General features: G+C 44.4%; 1 protein-coding gene across 2 annotated transcripts in view; it reads left to right on the top strand.

Moving 5' to 3' along the window:
- The window catches only part of RNF38 (ring finger protein 38), a 589,332-nt gene that overhangs the window by 420,466 nt on the left and 145,971 nt on the right, over positions 1-22,895 (top strand). For both annotated transcript variants that reach the window (XM_029602782.1, XM_029602791.1), the window contains exon 8: positions 8,761-8,867. In XM_029602782.1, the coding sequence (XP_029458642.1) occupies positions 8,761-8,867 (107 nt within the window). The remainder of the gene's footprint in view (positions 1-8,760; positions 8,868-22,895) is intronic.

Below are 22,895 nucleotides of genomic sequence, written 5' to 3'. Positions count from 1 at the left end.
CAGCTCTATCACCAAACCACTACAATTGATACAGAACGCTGCGGCAAGAATCCTGACCAACACTAACTGTGGAGAACACATATCTCCCACCCTCCGTAACCTACACTGGCTCCCAGTGAAAATACAGAATCCTTCACAAATCACTCACTTTAATCCACAAATCCATCCACAATCACCTGCATCTGGACCTTGAATTCCCTCTCAATCTCCATTTCTCCAACAGACCGACTAGAGAAGTATATAAAGGAACCCTACAGGCCCCACCTACAAAAGCCACATGCCTTACCTCGACCAAAGATCGATCCTTCTCGACAGCAGGCCCAGCTATCTGGAACAACATCCCACCCGACCTTAGAATGGAACCCTGCCTCTTTACATTTAAGAAAAAGCTTAAGACCTGGCTTTTCCGCCAAGCCTTCTCAGATCCCCCTGATACACACTAGACGACAGAACATCCGTTCATGAACAATTGATCTCCACACCCCCTTCAAGCTCGGTATAAGAGCCTCCCCAGACTCAGCAATTTGTTTATACTATTTATTTTCTACTTTCTTAGCCTTTCATTCCAGCAGTCTTTGCTTCCAAGTTTATTATCCCTGTTGAATGTAACTTTGTTCTTCCTGTTCAAACTATTGTGTTTTGTTGCAGTTCCCCAATTCGATGTAAACCGATCTGATATGGTCTTTCAACCATGAAGGTCGGTATAGAAAAGTGTTAAATAAATAAATATATTGACGTTATTAATATGGCTTAGCATCTCCTTCACCTTTCCATGAACAGGTAACAAAGGCAATGATTGTCGCCATGTGACTAATCTGCTTCGCTAGAGATTGGAAATCTCTCTGTACCACTTGGATGCTGTTTCTAGCAAGGTCTTTGGTTCCCAGATGGATGATAATATCAACTTTAGAGTCTTTGCTTTCTTCTTTGATCATTTTGACTATTTGAATAGCATTTCTGCTGGCCGATGATCCTGGGAGGCTTTTAACTGTAGTGTTTCCCTCGATAAGAGTTCCCAGATTAGTGCCTCTGACAGTCACCCAGCACAATGAGCTTTTTCCTTTGGTTACTGATTATATTATGGAATTTCTGTATGCATTGGGTTTCTTCTTTCTTTTCAGATAACACTTCAATCACTTTACTATCTTTGGAGCCCCATGTTGCTATGGTAGTAAAGAAAGCCTGTTATAATTTTCATTTAGTTAAACAGCTGAAGCCATTTATTTGACCATCAGGCTTTCCGATCAGTAATACAGACCTTAGTAATGAGTACCATTGATTACTGCAATTGATATGTGGGCCTTCCAGATAGGTTATTCATAAATTGCAAGTTTTTCAAAATGTGGTGATGGATAATTTTAAGAAGGCCAGTGCTACTCCATTATTTCATCACATTGGTTACACATGATGGGAAGAACTAAATTTAAGGTGCTGGCTCTAAAGATCTTGTATGGTTTGGGTCAATCCCAGTTATCGATTAGGGATTCTCTTTATAAAAGCTGTGAGGTCATCTCAGGTTGGATTTTTAAAAGTTGCTATTGTAAAGCATATGCAACTGACAGGAAATAGGACAAGGACATTCTCAGTGGTGGTGCCAGTTTTGTGGAATGGTTTTGCCACAAGAAATCAGGTTGGAAACAAATTTTCTTGCCTTTCATAAAAAGATTGACTTCTTTTTCTCATCCTGAAGGTGAATAAATCTTTGACTGGCAGTGTTTAAGCTTGAAGGTTTTTCGTTTTTGTGTTTATGTGATTTTTAATTTGTATGTGTTTAATTTTTTCAGTTTGTTTGTTCACCGCTTCAGGCATTCCAATTATGAGAATGTGGTATAGAAAATGTTTTAAATAAAATAATTTGTAAGAGTGGCTTCTTTGGTAAACTTACATAGAGGAAGTTATAGTAACCAGTTGTCCTGCCAACATTTTTCCTACTGCACATGATCATAAATGTGAATAAGCTCTTCAATTTAGATTGTAAAAAATAAATAAATAAAAGCTGTTCTGTCAGGAGCCGATTGAAGCCCAGTATTTCTTTTTGTTTGACTGCAACATGCAGTTTCCAATTAGTTTGCATCTCCTTTTGTTTTGCTAAATTGGTCTGACTATAGATGTTCATGTCAAGGCTCATTTGTTAGAACCACCACAGCATTTGTCCCATCTGACAATCATTCTCCATTGAGAAGATTTGCAAGGCTGTAACATGGCATTCAGTTCGTTCGTTTACATCTAATACTTTTAAAAATACTGTCTTTTAACACATCAGATTTGATCAATTCATTCTCTAGAGCAGGGGTGGCCAACCCCGGTCTTTCAGAACAATAAATAGGCCAGGCTTTCAGGATATCCACAATTAATATGCATATGAGAGATTTGCATGCACAGCCTCCATTGTATGCCTTCTGCAGCTGTGGGAGGCGATAGGAGGAGTCTGGCTCTAAACAGTACTATTTCCTATTATGGGCATCAGTCTGCAGGAGGTAAGAACAAGGGGAAAGCACTGTGTTGGGGGGAGAGAAGGTAGAGTGCAAGTACAAAAAGAAGGGTATGCTCTCTGGGGAGGAGGCATCAGTATGGAGTAGAGAGAGAATCGCACTAGTTTAGAAGTCAGATGAGCACTGTTGGGAGAGAAGGATAAAAGCACAGGGTGAAGAAGGGTAAGAGCACATAGGAAGACTAGAGAGATTTAGGTGGCTAGTGAGAATGGTGAAAGTGTGCATATCATGGGATGAAAGTCCTGAGTTTGAGTGGGAGAGCGTGGGAGGAGAGCTGTGGGTGTTATGGGGGGGGGATAAGAGCTCTGAGTGGGGGGGGGGTGGAGAGGAATGAAAGCATTAGACAGGAGGGCATATGAGGTGGGGTGTGATGGTGTGTAGGGCGAGAGCCCTGTGCAAGGATAGGGTAGGTGGTTGTGTGTACGTGTATGCCTACCTGTGTAGGGCAAGAGCCTAGGGAAGAGGTACATGTGTGCATGTACCTGTATGGGCCGAGAGCCCTAAGCCAAGGGAGTGGTGGGTGGAGGTTTGTGCATGCACTCATGTGGGGCGAGAGCCTTGGGCGGTGGGAGGGGGTGTATGTGCACTCATGTGGGATGAGAGCTCTGGGCAGTTGGTGGGTTGGGTGCCCGTGTGTGCAGCAAGAGCTCTGAGCAGTCTATGTATGTGCTTGTGCACCTGTGTAGGGTGAGAGCCCAGGGCAATTGGAGGTAGGGGTGCATGAGGTGAAAGCCCTTGGCACCTGGGGGGGGTGCACCCATGTTAAGAGAGAGCTCTGGTCAGAGGAAGGGCGTCCATGTACCCCCATGTATATATCCATGTGGGGTGAGACTCCAAGGTTAGTCATGTGAGCACACTGGGAGAAGAGGAAATTCTGTGTGTGTTGAGGGAGCCTTCTCACAGGACAAGCAGGATGGTAGTCCTCACATATGGGTGACATCATAGGATGGAGCCCAATCACGGAACACTTTTGTCAAAGTTTCTAGGACTTTGACTGGCACCTACTGGGCATGCCTAGCATGGCACCAACCCTGCATCCAGCAGGGGAGCCCTTCAGTCTTCTTTTTTCCACGCAGCAGTAGCCACGTGGGTTAAGGAGCTCTTCAGAGATTCCTGACAGGAATTTTTCGTCACAGAACTTTATCAAAAAATTCAGAAATTTTCTACCCCACAGGGGTCCCCTTATCAATATCTTTGCTCCGCAGTCGAACGGTAAGTTTTTTTTTTTTGCATGCTTGCGGTCGATTCCTGTCGAGTTTTCCCCTCGCGGCCTACCGGCCATCAACCGCACCATGGCTAAATATTGTCGAGGCCATGGCGTCGGGTTTCCGTCGGTGCCCTGACTGCACTCGAACAATGTCCATCACTGACCCTCACATGGTCTGTGTGATGCGTTTGGGGTCCGACCATGATCTCCTTACTTGCACCAAATGTGCCCAAATGACATCAAAAGGTTGCAAGGCTCAGCTGCAGAAGATGGGTCTTCTCTTTTGGTCAAAAACCCCGACTCCATCGATAGCTTCAACGTTGTCTGAACCACTGCCGTCTACTTCGCGCCAGCACCGGGAAACCACTGCTGCCCGACCAGCTTCGACTCCACCCCCCCCCCCTCTGTTCTCCTCAGGAAAAAGACCGAGGAGAGCATCGAGAAAAACATAGACACAGCCATCGAAAAGCTCAGGCCACCGATACAGGCAAGCCCTCGGCATCGACATCGTCTGAGCCACCAACAAAGAAGTCCTGTACTTTCACCGGTGGACCCTCCAGCTATTTCAGTGCTGCTTCCTACTCTGGAACCAGGCATCCATGCCCCAGGTTTCCGTGAGGAATTGGATCGGATGATCCAAGAGGCCATCTGTAAAGCACTCCAGGGGTTCAAACCTCCTTCGATGCCGATTCCTGATCCGGCCACCGATCCAATATCTATGGCGATTGCACCGCTATTGGCAAGAATGGATGCGTTAATCAGTGCCCTTCCACCGGTGAATCCGAGGAAACCAATGGCCCCGATTCCTTCCTCACAGATACCCTTGTCATCGGCAGAAGAAGAAGAAATACCGATCTCCATTCCGCCCTCCTGAGTGCTGCCACCGACACATCCATTGATGTCGCCGATTCTATCGGTACCTCCGCCGATGCCTCATTCGATGCCCCCATCGATGCCTTCGATTCCACTTCCGAGGCCATCGATGCCTAGGCCCAGGCCTTCCGGAATAACACCGATACTCCCTTCTGATCATATGGGAGCTGGTGATGAGCCTTACGATCGTTGGACCGATGATTCGTCCCAGGATACTGATGATCTGCCTTCACAGCCCTCTCCTTCCAATGAAAGGAAGCGTTCTCCTCCAGAGGACTTGTCCTTTATCAACTTTGTAAAGGAAATGTCTGAAATGGTTCCATTCCAGCTTCAGACTGAAGAGGACTCTAGGCATCAGATGCTGGTGCTCTCCAGTTTCTCGATGCTCCTAAGGAAATCATGTCTATCCCTATTCATGAAATCCTCTTGGACCTTTTAAAGAAAAATTGGGAACACCCTGGCTCTGTGGCACCTGTCAACCGAAAGGCAGATGCCACCTACCTAGTTCAGTCAGCCCCTGGCTTCCAGAGAACTCAATTAGATCATCACTCAGTGGTTGTGGAGTCAGCCTAGAAGAAGGCACGATGCTCCAAACCTCATTCTTCCATTCCCCCAGGAAAAGAACAAACATTCCTGGATACATTTGGAAGGCGTGCATTCCATGGCTCAATGCTCATCTCTCGCAGTGCTTCCTACCAATTGTACATAACCCAATACAACAGGGCCCTGTTCACGAAGATTCAGGAAGTTGCTGAAGCCTTACCTTTGCAATTCCAGGACCAGCTTCATGCCCTAGCACAGAAAGGCCTCGATGCTGGCAAACATGAAGTACGGTCAGCATACGATATCTTCGACACCGCCACCAGAGTATCGGCGGCAGGAATTAGTGTGAGGAGATGGGCCTGGCTAAAGTCTTCAGAACTCAGACCAGACTGGGAAAAGCAGAAGGGACCACATCACTCAAACACTTGCCGAATTACACTGGCTGCCAATCGAACAAAGAGTACAATTTAAAACACTATGCACAATCCACAAGCTAATCAATGAAGAAAATACTGGTTGGTTAAACACTGCATTACGACTACGTGTCCCCCCAGAGAAATCTCAGATCAGCAAATAAAGCTCTACTAACCATACCCTCTGTAAAGACAGCTAAACTGATCCAAGTGAGGGAGAGAGCACTATCATTAGCCGGTCCAATATTATGGAACACAATGCCTCTTGAAATAAGATTGATTAAGAGATTTAGAACTCTTTAAAAAAAAAAAAAAAAAAAAAAGTTTAAAAACATGGCTTTTCAAAAAAGCTTTTCAAAGTGAGAGTGGGGAATAGGTAGTACTAATAAACAAGAAAGGAACTCCTACACACAGATATGTCACCAGATAACATATATGCTATCTTTTTATTTTCTATCATTCTTAAGCATTAATTTAAAAGAAAGTACAGTATATTTCATGTATGGATATTCCATAAATGGAATTACAATCCACATCACATATAGCGTATATTATTTGAATCATGTAACTGAAAAATGTTATTGGCACCTACTAGATAAATTATAATCCAAACCTAATTTATTTACGTGCCTATCTGTAAACCGTTGTGATGGTATATCACTAAACGACGGTATAGAAAAGTTTTTAAATAAATAAAATAAAATGTCCAAAATCCAGGCTAGTTCCTTCTCAAACCCTATCATTCATAGGAGCAGACTTGGACACTCTAAAAGCGAAAGGCTTCCTACCTCGGGATCGAGCTCTCACTCTCGCTTCTCTGGCCCATCGACTGCAGTCTCGACAACACTCAACTGCACGTCACTTTCTGATCTTACTGGGTCATATGGCCTCCTCGGTGCATGTCACTCCCATGGCCCGCCTTGTCATGAGAGTAATGCAGTAGACTCTAAAATCACAGTGGATTCAGTCTTTTCAGCCAATGTCCACCATTGTCCTCATCACCAAACAGCTCCCCTTATCGCTGGCTTGGTGGGTAAATCAATCCAATCTGCTACAAGGCCTTCCATTTCAGGTTCCAGAACCTCAAATAATCTTGACAACAGATGTCTCCAACCTCGGCTAGGGTGCACATATTGGAAACCTGCAAACTCAGGGCATTTGGTCTCCAGAGGAAACCAAAAACCAAATAAATTTCCTGGAGCTTCATGCAATCAGGTATGCTCTCAGGGTTTTTCAGGATCACCTTTCCAACAGGTCATCCTGATTCAAACAGACAACCAGGTGGCCATGTGGTACATCAACAAGCAAGGAGGAACGGGCTCCTACCTCCTGTGTCAGGAAGCTGCACAGATATGGGTGGAGGCCCTTTCCCACTCTGTACCTCAGGGCCACCTTCTTGCCAGCAGTGGACAATGTGTTGGCAGACAAGCTGAGTCGTCCCTCAAACCCACTGTAGAGGACTCGCTATTCGAACGTTGGGGTTACCCTCACATAGACCTCTTTGCATCGATCCACAACCGCAAGGTAGGGAACATCTGCTCCCTCACTCACAGCCAACACCTTCAGCTCCGAGATGCTTTCTCCCTCTCGTGGGCCAGCGGTCTCCTTTATGCGTGCCCTCCACTTCCACTCATTTCAAAGACTTCGTGAAGTTGCGAAGGGACAAGGGACTAATGATTGTAATAGCCCCTCATTGGCCACGCCAGGTCTGGTTTCCAGTTCTCCAAGACCTATCAGTGCACCAGCACATTCCTCTGGGGAAGGACCCGCTTCTGATCACTCAGAACGACAGCTGCCTTCATCACCCCAACCTCCAGGCCCTCTCCCTGACTGCCTGGATGTTGAAAGGTTAATACTTCAACCTCTTAACCTTTCAGAGCCAGTTTCCCGTGTCCTAGTAGCTTCACGAAAGCCTTCCACATGGCAGTCTTATCGTTATAAATGGAACAGATTTACAGGATGGTGTACTTCCATGTCCATCGATCCCTTCACTTGTCCCACACCGAAGTTTCTGGACTCTCTCTGGCACCTGTCAGAGACGGGCCTCAAAACTTCTATCAGGGTACGTGTCATTTCAGTAGCTGCCTTCCATAAAGGTGTCGGGGATGTACCCATTTCAGTACAACCCCTTGTAACACGCTTTTTGAAGGGCTTTTTCCACCTTAAACCTCCACTGCGCCCTCCGGCCCCTTCCTGGGACCTCAACATTGTTTTGGGGCGGCTCATGAAACCGCTGTCTGAGCCTCTCTAATCCTGTGATCTCCGCTATCTCACATGGAAAGTGATTTTTCTTTTGGCGATCACATCCGCTCGCAGAGTTAGTGAGTTACAGGCCTTGGTCACCTACCCGCCTTACACTAACCTACTGCATGATAGGGTAGTACTCCGCACTCACCCTACGTTTCTGCCGAAGGTAGTATCTGAGTTTCATATTAATCAATCCATTATACTACCCACTTTCACCTTCGCAGCCCATTATTGTTTAGACAAGGCTGGCAGACAAGATTCCATCTTCGGCCAGTCTGTGCTACGCAACTTATTTGACGTACTAGCATCCTTCCACCAACTCGTAAGGGTTCAGGATGCCCTTTACCAAATTCCACCCCAGCTGTTATGCCTGTTGCGCGTCTTTGGGTACATTTGGTGCATTGCTCGGGCATCCTCAGCTCGGTACTCACCCATATGTGAGGACTGCCATCCTGCTTGTCCTGTGAGAAAGCAGATTTGCTTACCTGTAACAGGTGTTCTCACAGGACAAGCAGGATGTTAGTCCTCACAAAACCCGCCCGCCTCCCCATGGTGTTGGGTTCGTTTACGTTTTCTTATTTTATTTTTCGCATGTATTTTTTACTGTAAGACAAGACTGAAGGGGGACCCCTGCTGGATGCAGGGTTGGTGCCATGCTGGGCATGCCCAGTAGGTGCCAGTCAAAGTTCTAGAAACTTTGACAAAAGTTTTCTGTGATTGGGCTCCATCCTGTGATGTCACCCATATGTGAGGACTAACATCCTGCTGTCCTATGAGAACACCTGTTACAGGTAAGCATCTCTGCTAAATTTGCAGCTTGGCTCCAATTGATCATCCTGGCATTTTCATTAGGTGATTTATTTCAGTGCTATTGCGAAGCTAAGGCACAACACAAAGTTAATGGATTTGTAATCAGTTTGAACTATTTCAGTGCTTGTATTTGGTTAAAACTTCTTCTGGTTTTTTTTTTGTTTTGTTTTTACAGCCTTACCCTCCTTTCATGCCTCGGAGACTAACAGGGCGCAGCAGATACCGATCTCAACAACCAATTCCACCACATCCTTATCATCCCAGCTTGTTACCTTATGTTCTGTAAGTCTCATTTATTAGATCTGTTACTTTTTAAAAATATTTTCATGTTTTAAAGAAATATTTATCAAACAAATCATCTCTAATCTGATTACTTATAACTATTACATGTTTTGAGTCTGATATCTTCAGCTTGATTTTGATGGCTTTGTCCATCGGTGTGGCTTTGTGGTCCTTCGATGCAGTCGATGCCCCAGACTTCTTCAACCTGAAGAGGCGCTTTAACTTGTAGAGTCGAAGGTGATGTCCTTTCAGGGTCATCTGGGCGCATTTGTGGCAACCCCAGGCGTCATACGATACCCCCAGGCAAATTACATATTCATCATTATTTATTTGTTGCTTATTTCCGCCTTACCTTTCTTCCTGGCTACTCTAGCCCCCAAGTTCAATGCCCCTGTTTTATGTAACTTTGCTTGATTCAGCCTTCTTGTTCTTGGTTACACTTGTTTTTCCCCCAAGTTCCATGTAAACCGGCCTGATGTGAATTTCTATTCGTGAAGTCCGGTATAGAAATATATATTAAATAAATAAATAAATAAATGAGGATCAGTGATGGACATGGTCCTTGGGCACCAAGGGCATGGCTTAAACCCAGATGCGGCCATGACGGGATGAAATAAATGGAAGGCAAGATCAAAATCAATGCTGATGGGGGGGTCGATGGCTGGCAGGCACCGAAGCCCTGCTGCTTGGGGTAATCGACTGCAAAAGGAAACTTACCAATAAACGTCGAAAGCCCTTAACTAGGAACGTTCTGGGAAAGATTAGATAGGGTCCTAGTGTCGAATGCAGACAGCTACAGTCTAAAAAAAAAAAGTATTACGGCGAAAAGGGAAATTGTGGAAGTTTTCCAGAAATAGGCCAAAAAAAGAGTGAGGCTCAAAAACGTTGTTGCTGCAGCTCCGCAGAAGAAGAGTAACTGAAGAGGGACCCCGCATGGATGCGTAGTATAAGGCATGTAGCCGCCTGCATGTAGAGTTGAAAGTGATGTCCTTTCAGGGTCATCTGGGCACACGTAGCTGCCTGCATGTAGAGTCAAAGGTGATGTAATGGGCCCTGTCCCACGGGATGCTGCTCAGGGCTATGTATCTAGCCGGAGCAGACAAGGTGTTAGCGGACAGACTGTGTCGTGCCTTTCGACCACACAAGTGGTCTCTGGACCCAAGGGATTGTGACTTGGATCTTCTGCCTCTGGGAGCCCAGATGTGGACCCCTTGCAACAGAAAGGTACCTCAGTTCTGCTCCCTGTACAGGACAGATGGCTAACCAGCCTCAGATGCACTCGCCCAACATTGGGGCGAAGGTGTTCTGTACACTTTTCCTCTGATTCCCTTAGTGGTGAAGACTTTCTTGAAGCTTTGTGAGGAAAAGGGGACTATGATCCTCAGCCTCTTATTGGCCAAGACAGGTCTGGTTTCCACTCCTGCAGGAGTTGTCCTAGGACACATTGTTTTTATTCAGGTTCTTTCCCCCTCTTGTTACCAACAAAACTCTTGTGCCCATTGGCACCTGTTTTGGGTGTTTTGTTGCTCACCTTTTTATGTTGGGGTACAGCCTGAAGCTAGGGATTCACCCATGTCTGAGGACTACCATCCTCAGACATGAGGATGGTAGTCCTCAGAGAAAGTAGAGTTGCTTACCTGTAACAGGTGTTCTCTGAGAACAGCAGTATGTTAGTTCTCATGAAACCTGCCCACTACCCCGCGGAGATCAGTTTCTCCTGTTTTTTATTTATGTGTAATTTTATGTTGTACGACTGAAGAGGGACGCTGCGAGAAGGCATTCTGGGCATGCTAAGTGTGCAAGTTAAAGTTCTAGAAACTTTGACATAAGATTTCCGTGTCTGAGCTCCATCTGATGTCACCCATATGTGAGGAATAACATCCTGCTGTCCTCTGAGAACACCTGTTTACAGTTAGGCAGCTCTGCTATATCTGTGTTTCTTTCTCAACTCCCTAACCCTCCCAAAAAAAATGAATTCAATCACCATTTGTAATTTTTTAACTAGTAATACAATGATGAGGCAGTACAAATATACAATCAAATGTTTCAGTGGTAATATACTTCAGAATAGAAAAACATGAACACTAGTGTAAATTTAGCTTAGTAGGTAGTTAAGTAATTCAAGCAAAAATACTTATCATACTAAAAATCTTTTTCTTTCTGTAAACAATATTGTATTATATTTGTTTAAACACAAAATAAAAACACCTAATTATTTTTAGAATCTATATTTAGCGAAAAACTATGGTCCAATGCAGGGCTAAATGCAGGGTCCAATGCAGGGCTAAATCGTCTTAATGTTATTTGTATCTATGCAAGCAGTGGACCATAGATTTATTTAAGGACTGTGGTTTTTTGCTAAATATATTCTAACAATTTGGTGTTTTTATTTTGTGTTTAAACAAATATAATACAATATTTGCAAAAATAAAAAGATTTTATATTTGCAGATGTGTGTATATATATCTATATAGATAGGTGTGTGTGTGTGTATGTGTATATATATATATATATATACACACACACACACACACGCGTGCACACACAGATTGAGCGGCTCCAGAGGTAGTGTGTGTGGGCACAAACAGACAAAATTATCCACACTTACAAACTGCCTATATATATATATCTCCATCTATCTATATTTGTGTGTGTATATGGTGATGCTGCCTGGATTTCAATATTGGCAGTTTGTAAGTGTGGATAATTTTGTCTGTTGGTTCCTACACACACTGCCTCTCGAGCTGCTCAATCTGTTTTTGTCCGAGCTCATTCATGTTTGTGTGAGCCTCGCTTTCTCTCTCTATATTTTTCTGTCTCACTGTATCTCTTACAAAAATTTTCCTCACTGCTTCAACAGCCCCTCAGCAGCATTTTTAAGTACTAACTCTTAAATGGGCCGATACAGTAAACCTCGCGGGAGAGCCAGTGAGCGCCCGCTTTCCCGACACGCGCCCAGGCCACACTCTTGGGCGCACTATTCAGTAAGCCAAGGTATGCAAATTAGGGCCTGCCTTAAAAAGGAGGCGCTAGGGACACTAGCACGTCCCTAGCGCCTCCTTATTGACAGAAGTGGTGGCTGTCAGCGGGTTTGACAGCCGACACTAAATTTTACCGGCGTCTGTTGTCGAACCCGCTGACAACCACAGGTTCGGAAAACGGATGCCGGCAAAATTGAGTATCTGTTTTCCAACCCAGGGGCAGAATTTTTATTTTTTTATTATCTTTGGGGCCTATGACTTAATATCGCTACGATATTAAGTCGGAGGATGTATAGAAAAGCAGTTTTTTTTTCTGCTTTTCTGTACACTTTCCCGGTGCCGGCTGAAATTAACGCCTACCTTTGGCAGGCGTTAATTTCTGAAAGTAAAATGTGTGGCGTAGCTGCGCATTTTACTTTCTGTATCGCGCGGGACTAACTAATAGGCTCATCAACATGCATTTGCATGTTGCGGGCGCTACTGGTTTTGGGGGGGTTTGCCGTGAGTTTTCCATGCGCTATTACCCCTTACTGTATAAGGGGTAAAAATAGCGCGTGGAAAACGCACATACAAATGGGGGCTAACAGTGCGCTCGGACTGAGCGCACTTTACTGTATCGTCCCGAAAATAAGTAAAGTTAAATAAACTTCTAAAGTTTGGGGAAAGGCCTAAGAAAATGGCTGCTAATAAAAGGTGCTGACTGTCCATCATGGATTCCCCTGAAGATTACTACAAATGCCTAGGCCCCAAACATGATATGGCTAACTTATAACTATGGTCATATGTTCCCTAGAGCTCAGCAATCTAATGCCTAGAAGATTCAGGAATCCTGGAGAGTGCTTAACAGTAAATACTTAACCAGCAACGTAAACCACACCAATGAACTTTGGGAATATTTTTTATATATATAATAATCAAGACCTCATATATTAATTAGAGGAGCTTATAAACTTGATAGCTCACACTAAAATTCATTAAGAATTTACCACATAATTATTTGCATTGCATTGTGGTTTTTCCATATTTATAATCATAGGTCTCGATTATATTTTTAACTTGGTGAATCACGCATATCATAAATTTTTCAACAGTGAATAACACTTATCTTAAAAGTTGAGTGATCAACAACGCTTGAAAGAGTGATCATTTATCATGATGCCCGACACAGCTCGTGTTTCTTTTAGTGCTTCATCAGGGGCAAACATTCAATATAGTTGTTTCTTGCGAACTTAACCGCACCTTTGCTTTATTGCTTTGCTTGATCCTGTGCTTAAGGAGGATCTGGAAACTAGTGCCATAGGTTGAGAAGAGGGGACCTTAACAGTAGAGTGGGAATGAGGGAAACTTCCTATCTGAGGTATAGTGCGACGCGGTTAAGAACGCAAGAAACAACTATATTGAATGTTTGCCCCTGATGAAGCACTAAAAGAAACCCGAGCCGTGTCGGGCATCATGATAAATGATCACTCTTTCAAGCGTTGTTGATCACTCAGCTTTTAAGATAAGTGTTATTCACTGTTGAAAAATTTATGATAAGCGTGATTGACCAAGTTAAAAATATAATCGAGACCTATGATTATAAATATGGAAAAACCACAATGCAATGCAAATTATGTGGTAAAATCTTAATGAATTTTAGTGTGAGCTATCAAGTTTATAAGCTCCTCTAATTATATGAGGTCTTGTTTATTATATATATAAAAAATATTCCCAAAGTTCATTGGTGTGGTTTACGTTGCTGGTTATGTTATGAGATACACCTATTTGGCAGTTGTTGGGTAAAATTAACAGTAAATACTGGCATGATTCGAGGCATAGGAGCCTTTTCTTCATCCCGGAACAGCAAGGCTCCTGCTGCATCAATTTGATTCAAGGTTTCCCTCATTCCCACTCTACTGTTAAGGTCCCCGCCCTCAACCTGTGGCACTAGTTTCCAGATCCTCCTTAAGCACAGGATCAAGCAAAGCATTAAAGCAAAGGTGCCTTAGCAAGCCCCCATCTCCAAAACAGAGTCCATGCAAGAGGGTGAAGCCGCCCTTTGTAGCATGAAAAGTCCCCTTGGCACTGACTCACTTGTTCTACCAGCCCTTCCAAGGCACTGCCAGGTGTTGTCAGTTTGGAGACCTGAGGTGCCAGCACTGACTCCATCTAAGCCTATGCCAACTGCAGTGTTGGTGAGAAAAGCACTAGACCATAGCAATTCAGCATGGAAGACCACAACGGAGGTCTTGTTGTGGAGCTTGGTTCAATTGACACAGTGTGTCTCGGAGCCTAACCTCTCCTTAGAGCCAAGTGCTTCAGCTCTTTTCCAGCAACGTGAAGAGCTTATTTGGATTTCTGATGTCTTTGCCCACAGCACACAGCAGCCAGTAAATCAGCTTAGAGAGTTCGAAAGATTTCTTTACTTTCTTGACACTGGAAGACAGGAGAGGAGTTTTGGAGCCTCTTCTGACTAAAATGGGAGAAATATTCCGGCAGGCTGAAGCACCGCCTATTTTTATGCCTATGTGTAGCCCATCACTCAAGTTAGCCCCCAACAGTCAGGCAAGCCTTCTGTGACAGGGGAGTCCCAGACAGAGGATAAGGAAGGAGCTTCAGCTATATCTGTTTATCTCCTGGGTATATCCCCTCCGGGGCAACAGAGGTTTCTGCCTCAGTTACTTTCGTAATCATGGTCATGGACCAACATTCCCCCACCCTTAGGGTCAGAGGAAGGCTCAACAAGCATTCTGTCAGATCCCTTGCCTGACTTAACTCAACATCCCTCTCCTCCACCCCCTGCCCCCTGAAGAGTAGCTCTACTATTCTAGGTTCTTGGCTAAGTTGATGTACATGTTAGGAAAGAGACAGCTCTGAGGATTGAGATGACCTGCCTAGGACCTCCTATCTGAGATTTTATGTATTTATATTTTTCTATTATGCTTTTTGCACTTCTTTTGAGCACTTCAAAGTGGATTACATTAAGGTAATGTAGGTATTTCCCTATCCCCAGAGGGCTAGATTAAAGAGATTGTGGCTCCGATTAAGGAACATCAAGCTACTATTCAATCTTTGTTGGTCAGAGAAGGTGACCCAGCCTCTGCCTGCTAGTTGTCAGTACTTCTCTTACAGACAAGCACTTTTCCAAGGACACCCCTTTCAATCTTTATCACTGTCATTCAGTGGCAAAAGCTTCCTGCCAGAAGGCACTAAAAAGAAAGGCATCAGCTTAAGGCCCCGCAACATCTGCAGGTGACTAGTCTCAAGTCCATCTCCCCATTATCTCTGGTGGGGAGAGGGTCCAGCCTTTTCTTTCTGAGTGGAGAAGATCACTAAGGATCATTGGGTTCTAAAGATTATGTAGTGTGGTTACTTGTACCTGAGGCAATGGAGGGTAAAGTGACTTGCCCAACTTGGGAGTTGAATCATGGTCTCCTGGTTCATAGCCCGCTGCTCTAACCACTAGGCTAATACTCCACTCTTGTGGCAGAATCCTACTATTTGCTGGTAGCCAAAAAAAAACTCAACATGAGCTACAGAGCGCAGCCAGCCCCTGGTTTTGGTGTGGTCAGGCTTTCTCATTACTCTGTTGTGGAAGACTATCTCTAAAGTAGGCGAAGAAGACTGAAGATTTCCAGTACTATTAGGGAATTACCCAAAATTCCTGGAAACCTTTGGAAAGAAAGTATTTTCCATTATTCCATGTTGAGCAGTTGTATAGCAGCACGCCAGCAATGTATGGTACACTAGCGTGTTAAGAAACTAAAGCCTCTAACAGAATCGCTAGACCCAGAACAGTTTGTAAAGTGGTGGAGGGATGCAGAGGAGTGTGGAAAAATATCTAATCTTCTCAAGTCTGAGGCATTCAATATGGTGGCCAGAACTTCAGTGGCAGCCATTGGGGTGCAAGCCAGAGGTCTGCAGGAAGATATAAGTGATTGGTTGGGATATCCCTTGTACTGGAGACAACTTGTTTGGAGGCTAGATTAAAGAGAGTTTGGCTCGGATTAAGAAGTAACAAGCTGCTATTCAGTCTTTGTTGGTCAGAGGAGGTGACCCAGCCTCTGCCTGCTAGTTGTCAGTACTTTTCTTAGACAAGCACTCTTCCAAGGACACCCCTTTCACTCTTTATCACTGTCATTCAGTAGCAAAAGCTTCCTGCCAGAAGGCACTAAAAAGAAAGGCATCAGCTTAAGGCCCTACAACATCTGCAGGTGACTAGTCTCAAGTCCATCTCCCCACTACCTCTGGTGGGGAGAGGGTCCAATCTTTTTTCTGTCTGAATAGAGAAGATCACTAAGGATAATTGGATTCACAGAGGCATTCATGGAGCGGGATGCCAGTGGTTGGTGTTCCACCTTCACGGAGCAGAAGGATGGAGGGCTGCCATCTCCAAAAAAAAAAACAAAAACAGGGGTGGGTAAGAGTATGTAAAATTAACGGTGAGGTCATAGGCTATAGGTATTGCCAATTATTAGGCTTGTTCAATATTTGTTGATAGTTAATGTGGCTCTCGCGGAAATGGGGCTACTACCTGGAGATAATGCCCTTGTTCAGTGTACATGCACAGGGTTGATGAGACTCCCATCATGGCTCTGGGCTTCAACGGCAAGAGGTAATGTGGAAGAAAAATTTAAAAAAAAAAAAAAAATATTTGTATTCACAGGGAAGCAAGGTGTAGCTGGGCCGATACTTTACTTTCAGTGCATGTCCAGTGTAGCGCTCTGCTTCGGCGAGGGAGAGAGTCTGATACTTCTCTTTCAATGCATGGCTCTCTGCTTCAGCGGCAGGGGGAGTGTGGAAGGGAGGATCTGGGTGTGGACAGCAACCAACGGTGTCTGGATCGTATAGTCTGGGTGGACAGGGGCAGGGGTGTGGCCTGCTTGTTGCAGAGGTTGCTACCCCTAATTGAGCTGGATGTTCACTTGGATGCAGATCCGGCGATGCTCTCTTCATTGGTGGTGGGGTGGAGGGGAAATAGGGCTGGAGGGAACTGGAAGCCAAGAGTAACAGGTGTGAGAGAGAAAAAGGAAGAAAAAAAAAAGGATAAAGTGCGTAGCTTGCTGGGCAGACTGGATGGGCCATTTGGTCTTCTTCTGCCGTCATTACTATGTTTCTATATGTTTCTATAAAGATTGTGTAGAGTGGTTACTGCTAACATCTCTTTTGCCTACTCAACACAGAAGTTTTCATTTTTTAAATTGGAACCTCTCTGCCTGTCTTCATCTGGAAGCGGAATGACACTTTCAACAAAAGATGATAGAAATAGTTGCATCCCAGTTACACGGCTTGGGGTTTTGCTCCCACTATTTCCTCATTGCCAAGAAAACCATGGGACTAAAGTCTGTTCTGGATTTATGAAAATTGAACCAACTGCTGGCTCAAAAAAAAGTTTATTGAACTCACTTTACTTTATTCTTCCTTTCATTCAACCTAGGGATTGGATATTCATCTTGGAGCTCAGACACCTATGCCTCAGGTTTGTAGTGGAAAGGACTCATTACCAGTATACGGTTCCCCCTTTGCCCTGTCTGCAGTGTTGAAGGTTTTCACCAAGTGCCTGACAGTGGTACCAGTGTGCCTTTATAGCCTGGAAATCTGCATCTTCCCCTATCTAGATGATTGGCTGGTGACAGGGCCAACCTAGTAAGGGGTTCTGGAGTCCCTCAAGAAGACTATTTGACTCCTTTAGTTTTTGGGGTTCCCGATCCACTTTACCAAGTTGAGCTTCATTCCTATTCAGAGGATTCAATTCACAGAAGCATGGATAGACGTGATTCTAGAACAAGCATTCCTTCCAGATGAAAGGGCTATGGTGATAAGGGGCCTGTTGATGGCTCTCCTGCGGCAGGATCAGACTTCTGTAAGATCAGTCTTGGTCATCGTTGCCCATACGGTAGCAGCAGTGTATATTATTTCCATATCATAGCTGAAAATATGAGAGGTTTATAATGGGATCTTTGTTGTCATTGGGACCATCTGCGGCACCCATTATCCCATCACATCTTGGCAACCCTACAGTGGTAGTTAAAATCATCAGTCCTGGATGTTGGCTTTACCTCAAGTGATTTTTTTCTACCACGCTTTCCTCCGGCGTTTCTAGTTCATGTAGTACAGTACCAACTCAAGGGACATGGTCCTTATTGGAGAGTCATCTTCAAATCAATCTCCTAGAGCTATGTGCTATCTGATGAGCACTAAAGGCGTTCTCTTATCTTCTGATAGTTAAAAGAATTTTGATCCAGATGACTCTCTGTCAGGAAACTTTCTTGATCTGGGCATGGGCTCTCAGTCGCAGAGCTTACCTGAAAACAGGAGCTCTAAACACTTCGGCAGTCTGCCTCAACTGAGTTCTCCTACAGCATGAATAGTCCTTGAATCAACAGGTAATGAACCTTCAACAGGTAATGAACCTTCAGAGTCAGCCGACAATTGACTTGTTTGCTTCAGAGAGCAACAGGTTTTACTCCATGCTTCCAAGTGAGTTCAATTCAGCCCCCAATGCTTTTCTCTTGCACTAGAAAGTTAGTTTTCTTTATGCAGGTTTGCCTATTCCATTAATTACAAGGACATTCCAGAAGGTGCTTCAGGACCATGCAAGCATGATAGAAACATAGAAATGACGGCAGAAGAAGACCAAATGGCCCATCCAGTTTTCCCAGCAAGCTTTCACACTTATTTTTCTCATACTTATCTGTTACTCTTGGCCCTTATTGGTAACTTTTTGGTTCCAATTTCCTTACCCCCTGCCATTGATGCACAGAGCAGTGCTGGAGCCTCATCAAAGCAAAGTATCTAACTTAATTGGTTAGGGGTAGCAACTGCTGCAATAAGGAAGCTGCTACCACTCTTTTTTTTGTTCACCCAGCCTGTGCAATTCAGTCCTTGTTGGTTGTTGTCTGATATAAATCATCTTTTCTTCATTCCCCCATGCAGTTGAAGCAGTGAGCTGCGCTGGATATGTATTCCAAGTGAAGTATCAGGCTTAATTGATTTGGGGTAATAACCTCTGCAATAAGCAAGCTACTCCCCCGCTTATTTGTGAATGCAAATCCTTTTTTCCACATTTTCTCTTGCTGTTGAAACGTAGAGCAATGTTGGAGTCGCATTAACGGTGTGTGTGTTTATTGAATAAGGGTATTAATCACCAGGTAGTAGCTGTCATTCCCGCAAGCCACCCCCATGCTTCTTCTCCTCATTCACATCCTCTAGATTTTATGGATCCACAATGTTTTTCTCATGCCCCTTTGAAATCCTTCACAATTTTGGTGTTCACCACTTCCTGCAGAAGGGTGTTCAAGGCATCTACCACCCTCTCCGTGAAGAAATACTTCCTGACATTGGTTCTGAGTCTTCCTCCCTGGAGTTTTAAATCATGACCCCTGGTTCTGCTGATTTTTTTCTGATGGAAAAGGTTTGTCGTTGACTTTGGATCGCTCACAAAGATTTTGAACAAGACCGGTCTCAACACTGAGCCTTGCAGGACTCTGCTCACAACTGCTCTCTCTTCCGAGTAAGTTCCATTTACCATCACACATTGTCTTCTGTCCTTCAACCAATTTGCTATCCAGGCCACCACCTTGGCACCACTCCCAAGCTTCTCATTTTATTCACAAGCCTCCTGTGCGGGGACCGTATCAAAGCTTTGCTAAAATCCAAGTAGATGACATCTAACGCTCTTCCTCAATCCAATTCCTTAGTCACCCAATCAAAGTCGATCAGATTAGTCTGACAGGACCTTCCCTTGGTGAAACCATGCTGCCTCTGGACCAGCAATTCTGCTGCTTGTAGATAGTTCACTATTCTTTCCTTCAGCAGCGATTCCAATACTTTTCCCACCACATAGGTGAGGCTAACCGGCCTGTAGTTTGATTTCCCTACCTCATATAATTATTCAATCAGCCTTTGATCCGATTGAGGATTTCTCTGTCTGTCATCTTGCAGAAGGGAGGCAAACTCTGCCATCGGAAACTGTCCTTGCTGGCCCTCACAGAATGAATGTTAAATACTCAGTAATGACCTCCCTGTTCCTTCCAAGTGACATAGAAGACATCTTACTTCAGCTAAAAGCCTTCAATTCAAAAGTCTATAGTTTCAAATGGAAAAGATTTTCATCCTGGTGTAAGTTCCAGCTCTCTGAAGCGGAGTGTGTGTGTTTCAGTCCCTGATGCAGCGATGCGAAACGCGCGTCGGACTGATTTGTAATTCTGACATTGAGAGTCACTCTAAGGAAGATTTAACCCCGATACAGAATTTTATAAAAAATTCAAAAAAATTCAATTTAAATACATGTAGTAGAATAAAGGATTAGAGCCAATGATTAATGTGACCTGAAGTGGCAAAACCTCAAAGCAAAAAGCGCTGGTATGCCTGCAGGTGTTATGATGGCTCTGTAAGTAAACAGCACATTAAGCAAAATCATATTTACATGACATCTTTCTAGGGTAATTGAAATCTCCCATTATTATTGCACTGCCAAATTGGTTTGCTTCCCTGATTTCTCTTAGCATTTCATCATCTGTCTGACCATTTTGTCCAGGTAGACGGTAGTATACTCCTATCACTATACTCTTACCCAACACACATGGGATTTCTACCCATATAGATTCTACTGAGCATTTACTCTCTTGTATGATCTTTATCCTGTTGGATTCTATACCCTCCCGGACATAAAGTGCCACACCCCCACCAAGTTGATCCTCCCTATCATTGCGATATAATTTGTACCCTGATATAGCACTGTCCCATTGCTTATCCTCCTTCCACCAAGTCTCTGTGATGCCAATTATGTCAATCTCATCATTTGCTGCTATACACTCTAACTCTCCCATCTTACTTCTTAGACTTCTGGCATTGGCATACAGACATTTCAAAGTGTGGTTTTTGCTTGTTTTAACAACCTGCTTTTCAGTTGTTTGGGATAATTCAGAAATCATTAGCTTTGGTGATTTTTTACATATAGGCATATGAACTATGTTTGCTTTTGATGGAACCTCTCTGTTGGGATACCCTAACTCTCCTGTTTCATTAGTATCCTTCAAGGATACATTTCTCCGGACCATGCACTGCTGAGTGACTGTCGGCTTTCCCCCTTGTTCTAGTTTAAAAGCTGCTCTATCTCCTTTTTGAAAGTTAGTGCCAACAGCTTGGTTCCACTCTGGTTAAGGTGGAGCCCGTCCTTTCGGAAAAGTCTCCCCTTTCCCCAAAGGTTTCCCCAGTTACTTACAAAGCTGAATCCCTCTTCCCTGCACCATCGTCTCATCCACGCATTGAAACTGTGGAGCTCTGCCTGCCTCTGGAGGACCTGCACGTGGAACAGGAAGCATTTCAGAGAATGCCACCCTGGAGCTTCTGGATTTCAGCTTCCTACCTAAAATCCTAAAATTGGCTTCCAGAACCTCTTTCCCACATTTTCCTATGTCGTTGGTGCCCACATGTACTACAGTTGGTGCCCACATTTCTCACAGTGTTTTGTCTGACTAAAAGTCACATTTCTCATTCTCATTTTCTCCCACATCGGGATCTCTCAGGTTTCCACTGGCTGGTGCGTAATCGTTGTCTCGTTTTTACTCTGAGTAAAATTTTTTACTCTCACGTTTTTCTCCTCATTCATCGACTGCTATCGACGTTAAAATGGCTACGGGATTTAAAAAATGTCTCATCTGTAATCGGACAATGTCCATTACAGACCCCCACACCTAGAGTGTTTGCTTTGTTTGGGGGAAAAACACGTCGTAACAACCAGTCCTAAATGTGCAGAAATGACCGCGAAGGGATGAAAAGCCCGCCAAGAAAAGATGGAGCATTTATTCCATCTACAACTTCTGCCATCTCCCTCTACATCGACAAAATCGTCTCCGACCGGAGTTTCCAAGCGCATAATTTTGAAAAAACGTCATCCGGAAGGGTCGGGGGACCATCCATCGCCAACGTCATCGATAGCATCGACGAAGTCTGCGATCGAACACCGCTCAAAGCACCGTCATCGGCACAGACGTACATCAATACCAGAGGCGCTTCTCTCCCTGGAGGAATCGACCGTGAAACAGCCAAGAATCCAGGAAACACCGGTACCTCAGACGCCAGGGCCTTCATCCCATGGAGACGCACCAGTTGTCGATCCTCCACAGGGCTCTGTGGAAGGAACATAGACACCTCCACAGCATACAGCTGCTCTGCCTGCACCAGCTGTAACGCAGGAATTGTCGATTCCGGCGCCCGCACCAATGCCGACTTCGCACCCTAAGTCAATGCCGAGGCGACCATCGATACCAACACAGATTCCATCGTCGATACCAGACCCGATACCATCGATGCCGATGTCACCTGGGGCTCCAGGACATCCTGAATTTGCACTGTACCAACTTCTCATGAAGAGATTTGATGAAGTAGTCTGTGCTCTTCCTCCCAAGCCACGAGAAGAGGTTCCTGAACAGATACCCCTTGATGATCCGCAACCAGGTCCTTCAGGACTTCCTCGTCCACCAAGATCTTCTCTGTTATCTCCATCTCAGGATGATCCATATGATACTTGGGATGATGGGCATACAGACACTTCCTCAGAAGAATTTGTTAGATCCTTCCCCTCCAGACCAAAGGAAGAAATCTCCACTGGAGGATTTATCCTTTACAAATTTTGTTCAGGATATGGCTGACACTATACCCTTCACCTTGGTAATTGAGGAAGATGCTAGACAGCAAACATTGGAGGTCTTCCAATTTGTGGATCCTCCAAAACAGGTAGTAGCCATACCTGTCCATGAGGTCTTCCTAGACTTACAGCATCGACTCTGGGAGCACCCATGCTCAGTACCTGCTGTCAGGAAACGAATGGACACTACTTATTTGGTACAGTCTGTTCCTGGCTACCAAAAGGCACAGCTTCCACACCAATCAGTGGGTTGTGGAATCCGCACAAAAGAAGTCAAAAAGGATAAGGCCCCATTCTTCCACTCCCCCAGGAAAGGATCATAGATTCTTAGATTCCCTGGGAAGAAAAATTTATCAAGGAGCCATGTTAAATACCAGAATTTCATCTTATCAATTATACATGACTCAATATCAAAGA

Source organism: Rhinatrema bivittatum, chromosome 1, assembly GCF_901001135.1.
Source record: "Rhinatrema bivittatum chromosome 1, aRhiBiv1.1, whole genome shotgun sequence".
Classification (NCBI taxonomy): Eukaryota; Metazoa; Chordata; class Amphibia; order Gymnophiona; family Rhinatrematidae; genus Rhinatrema; species Rhinatrema bivittatum.
Note: the sequence above shows the minus strand (reverse complement) of the source record. Positions and strands in the feature narration are given on the sequence as shown.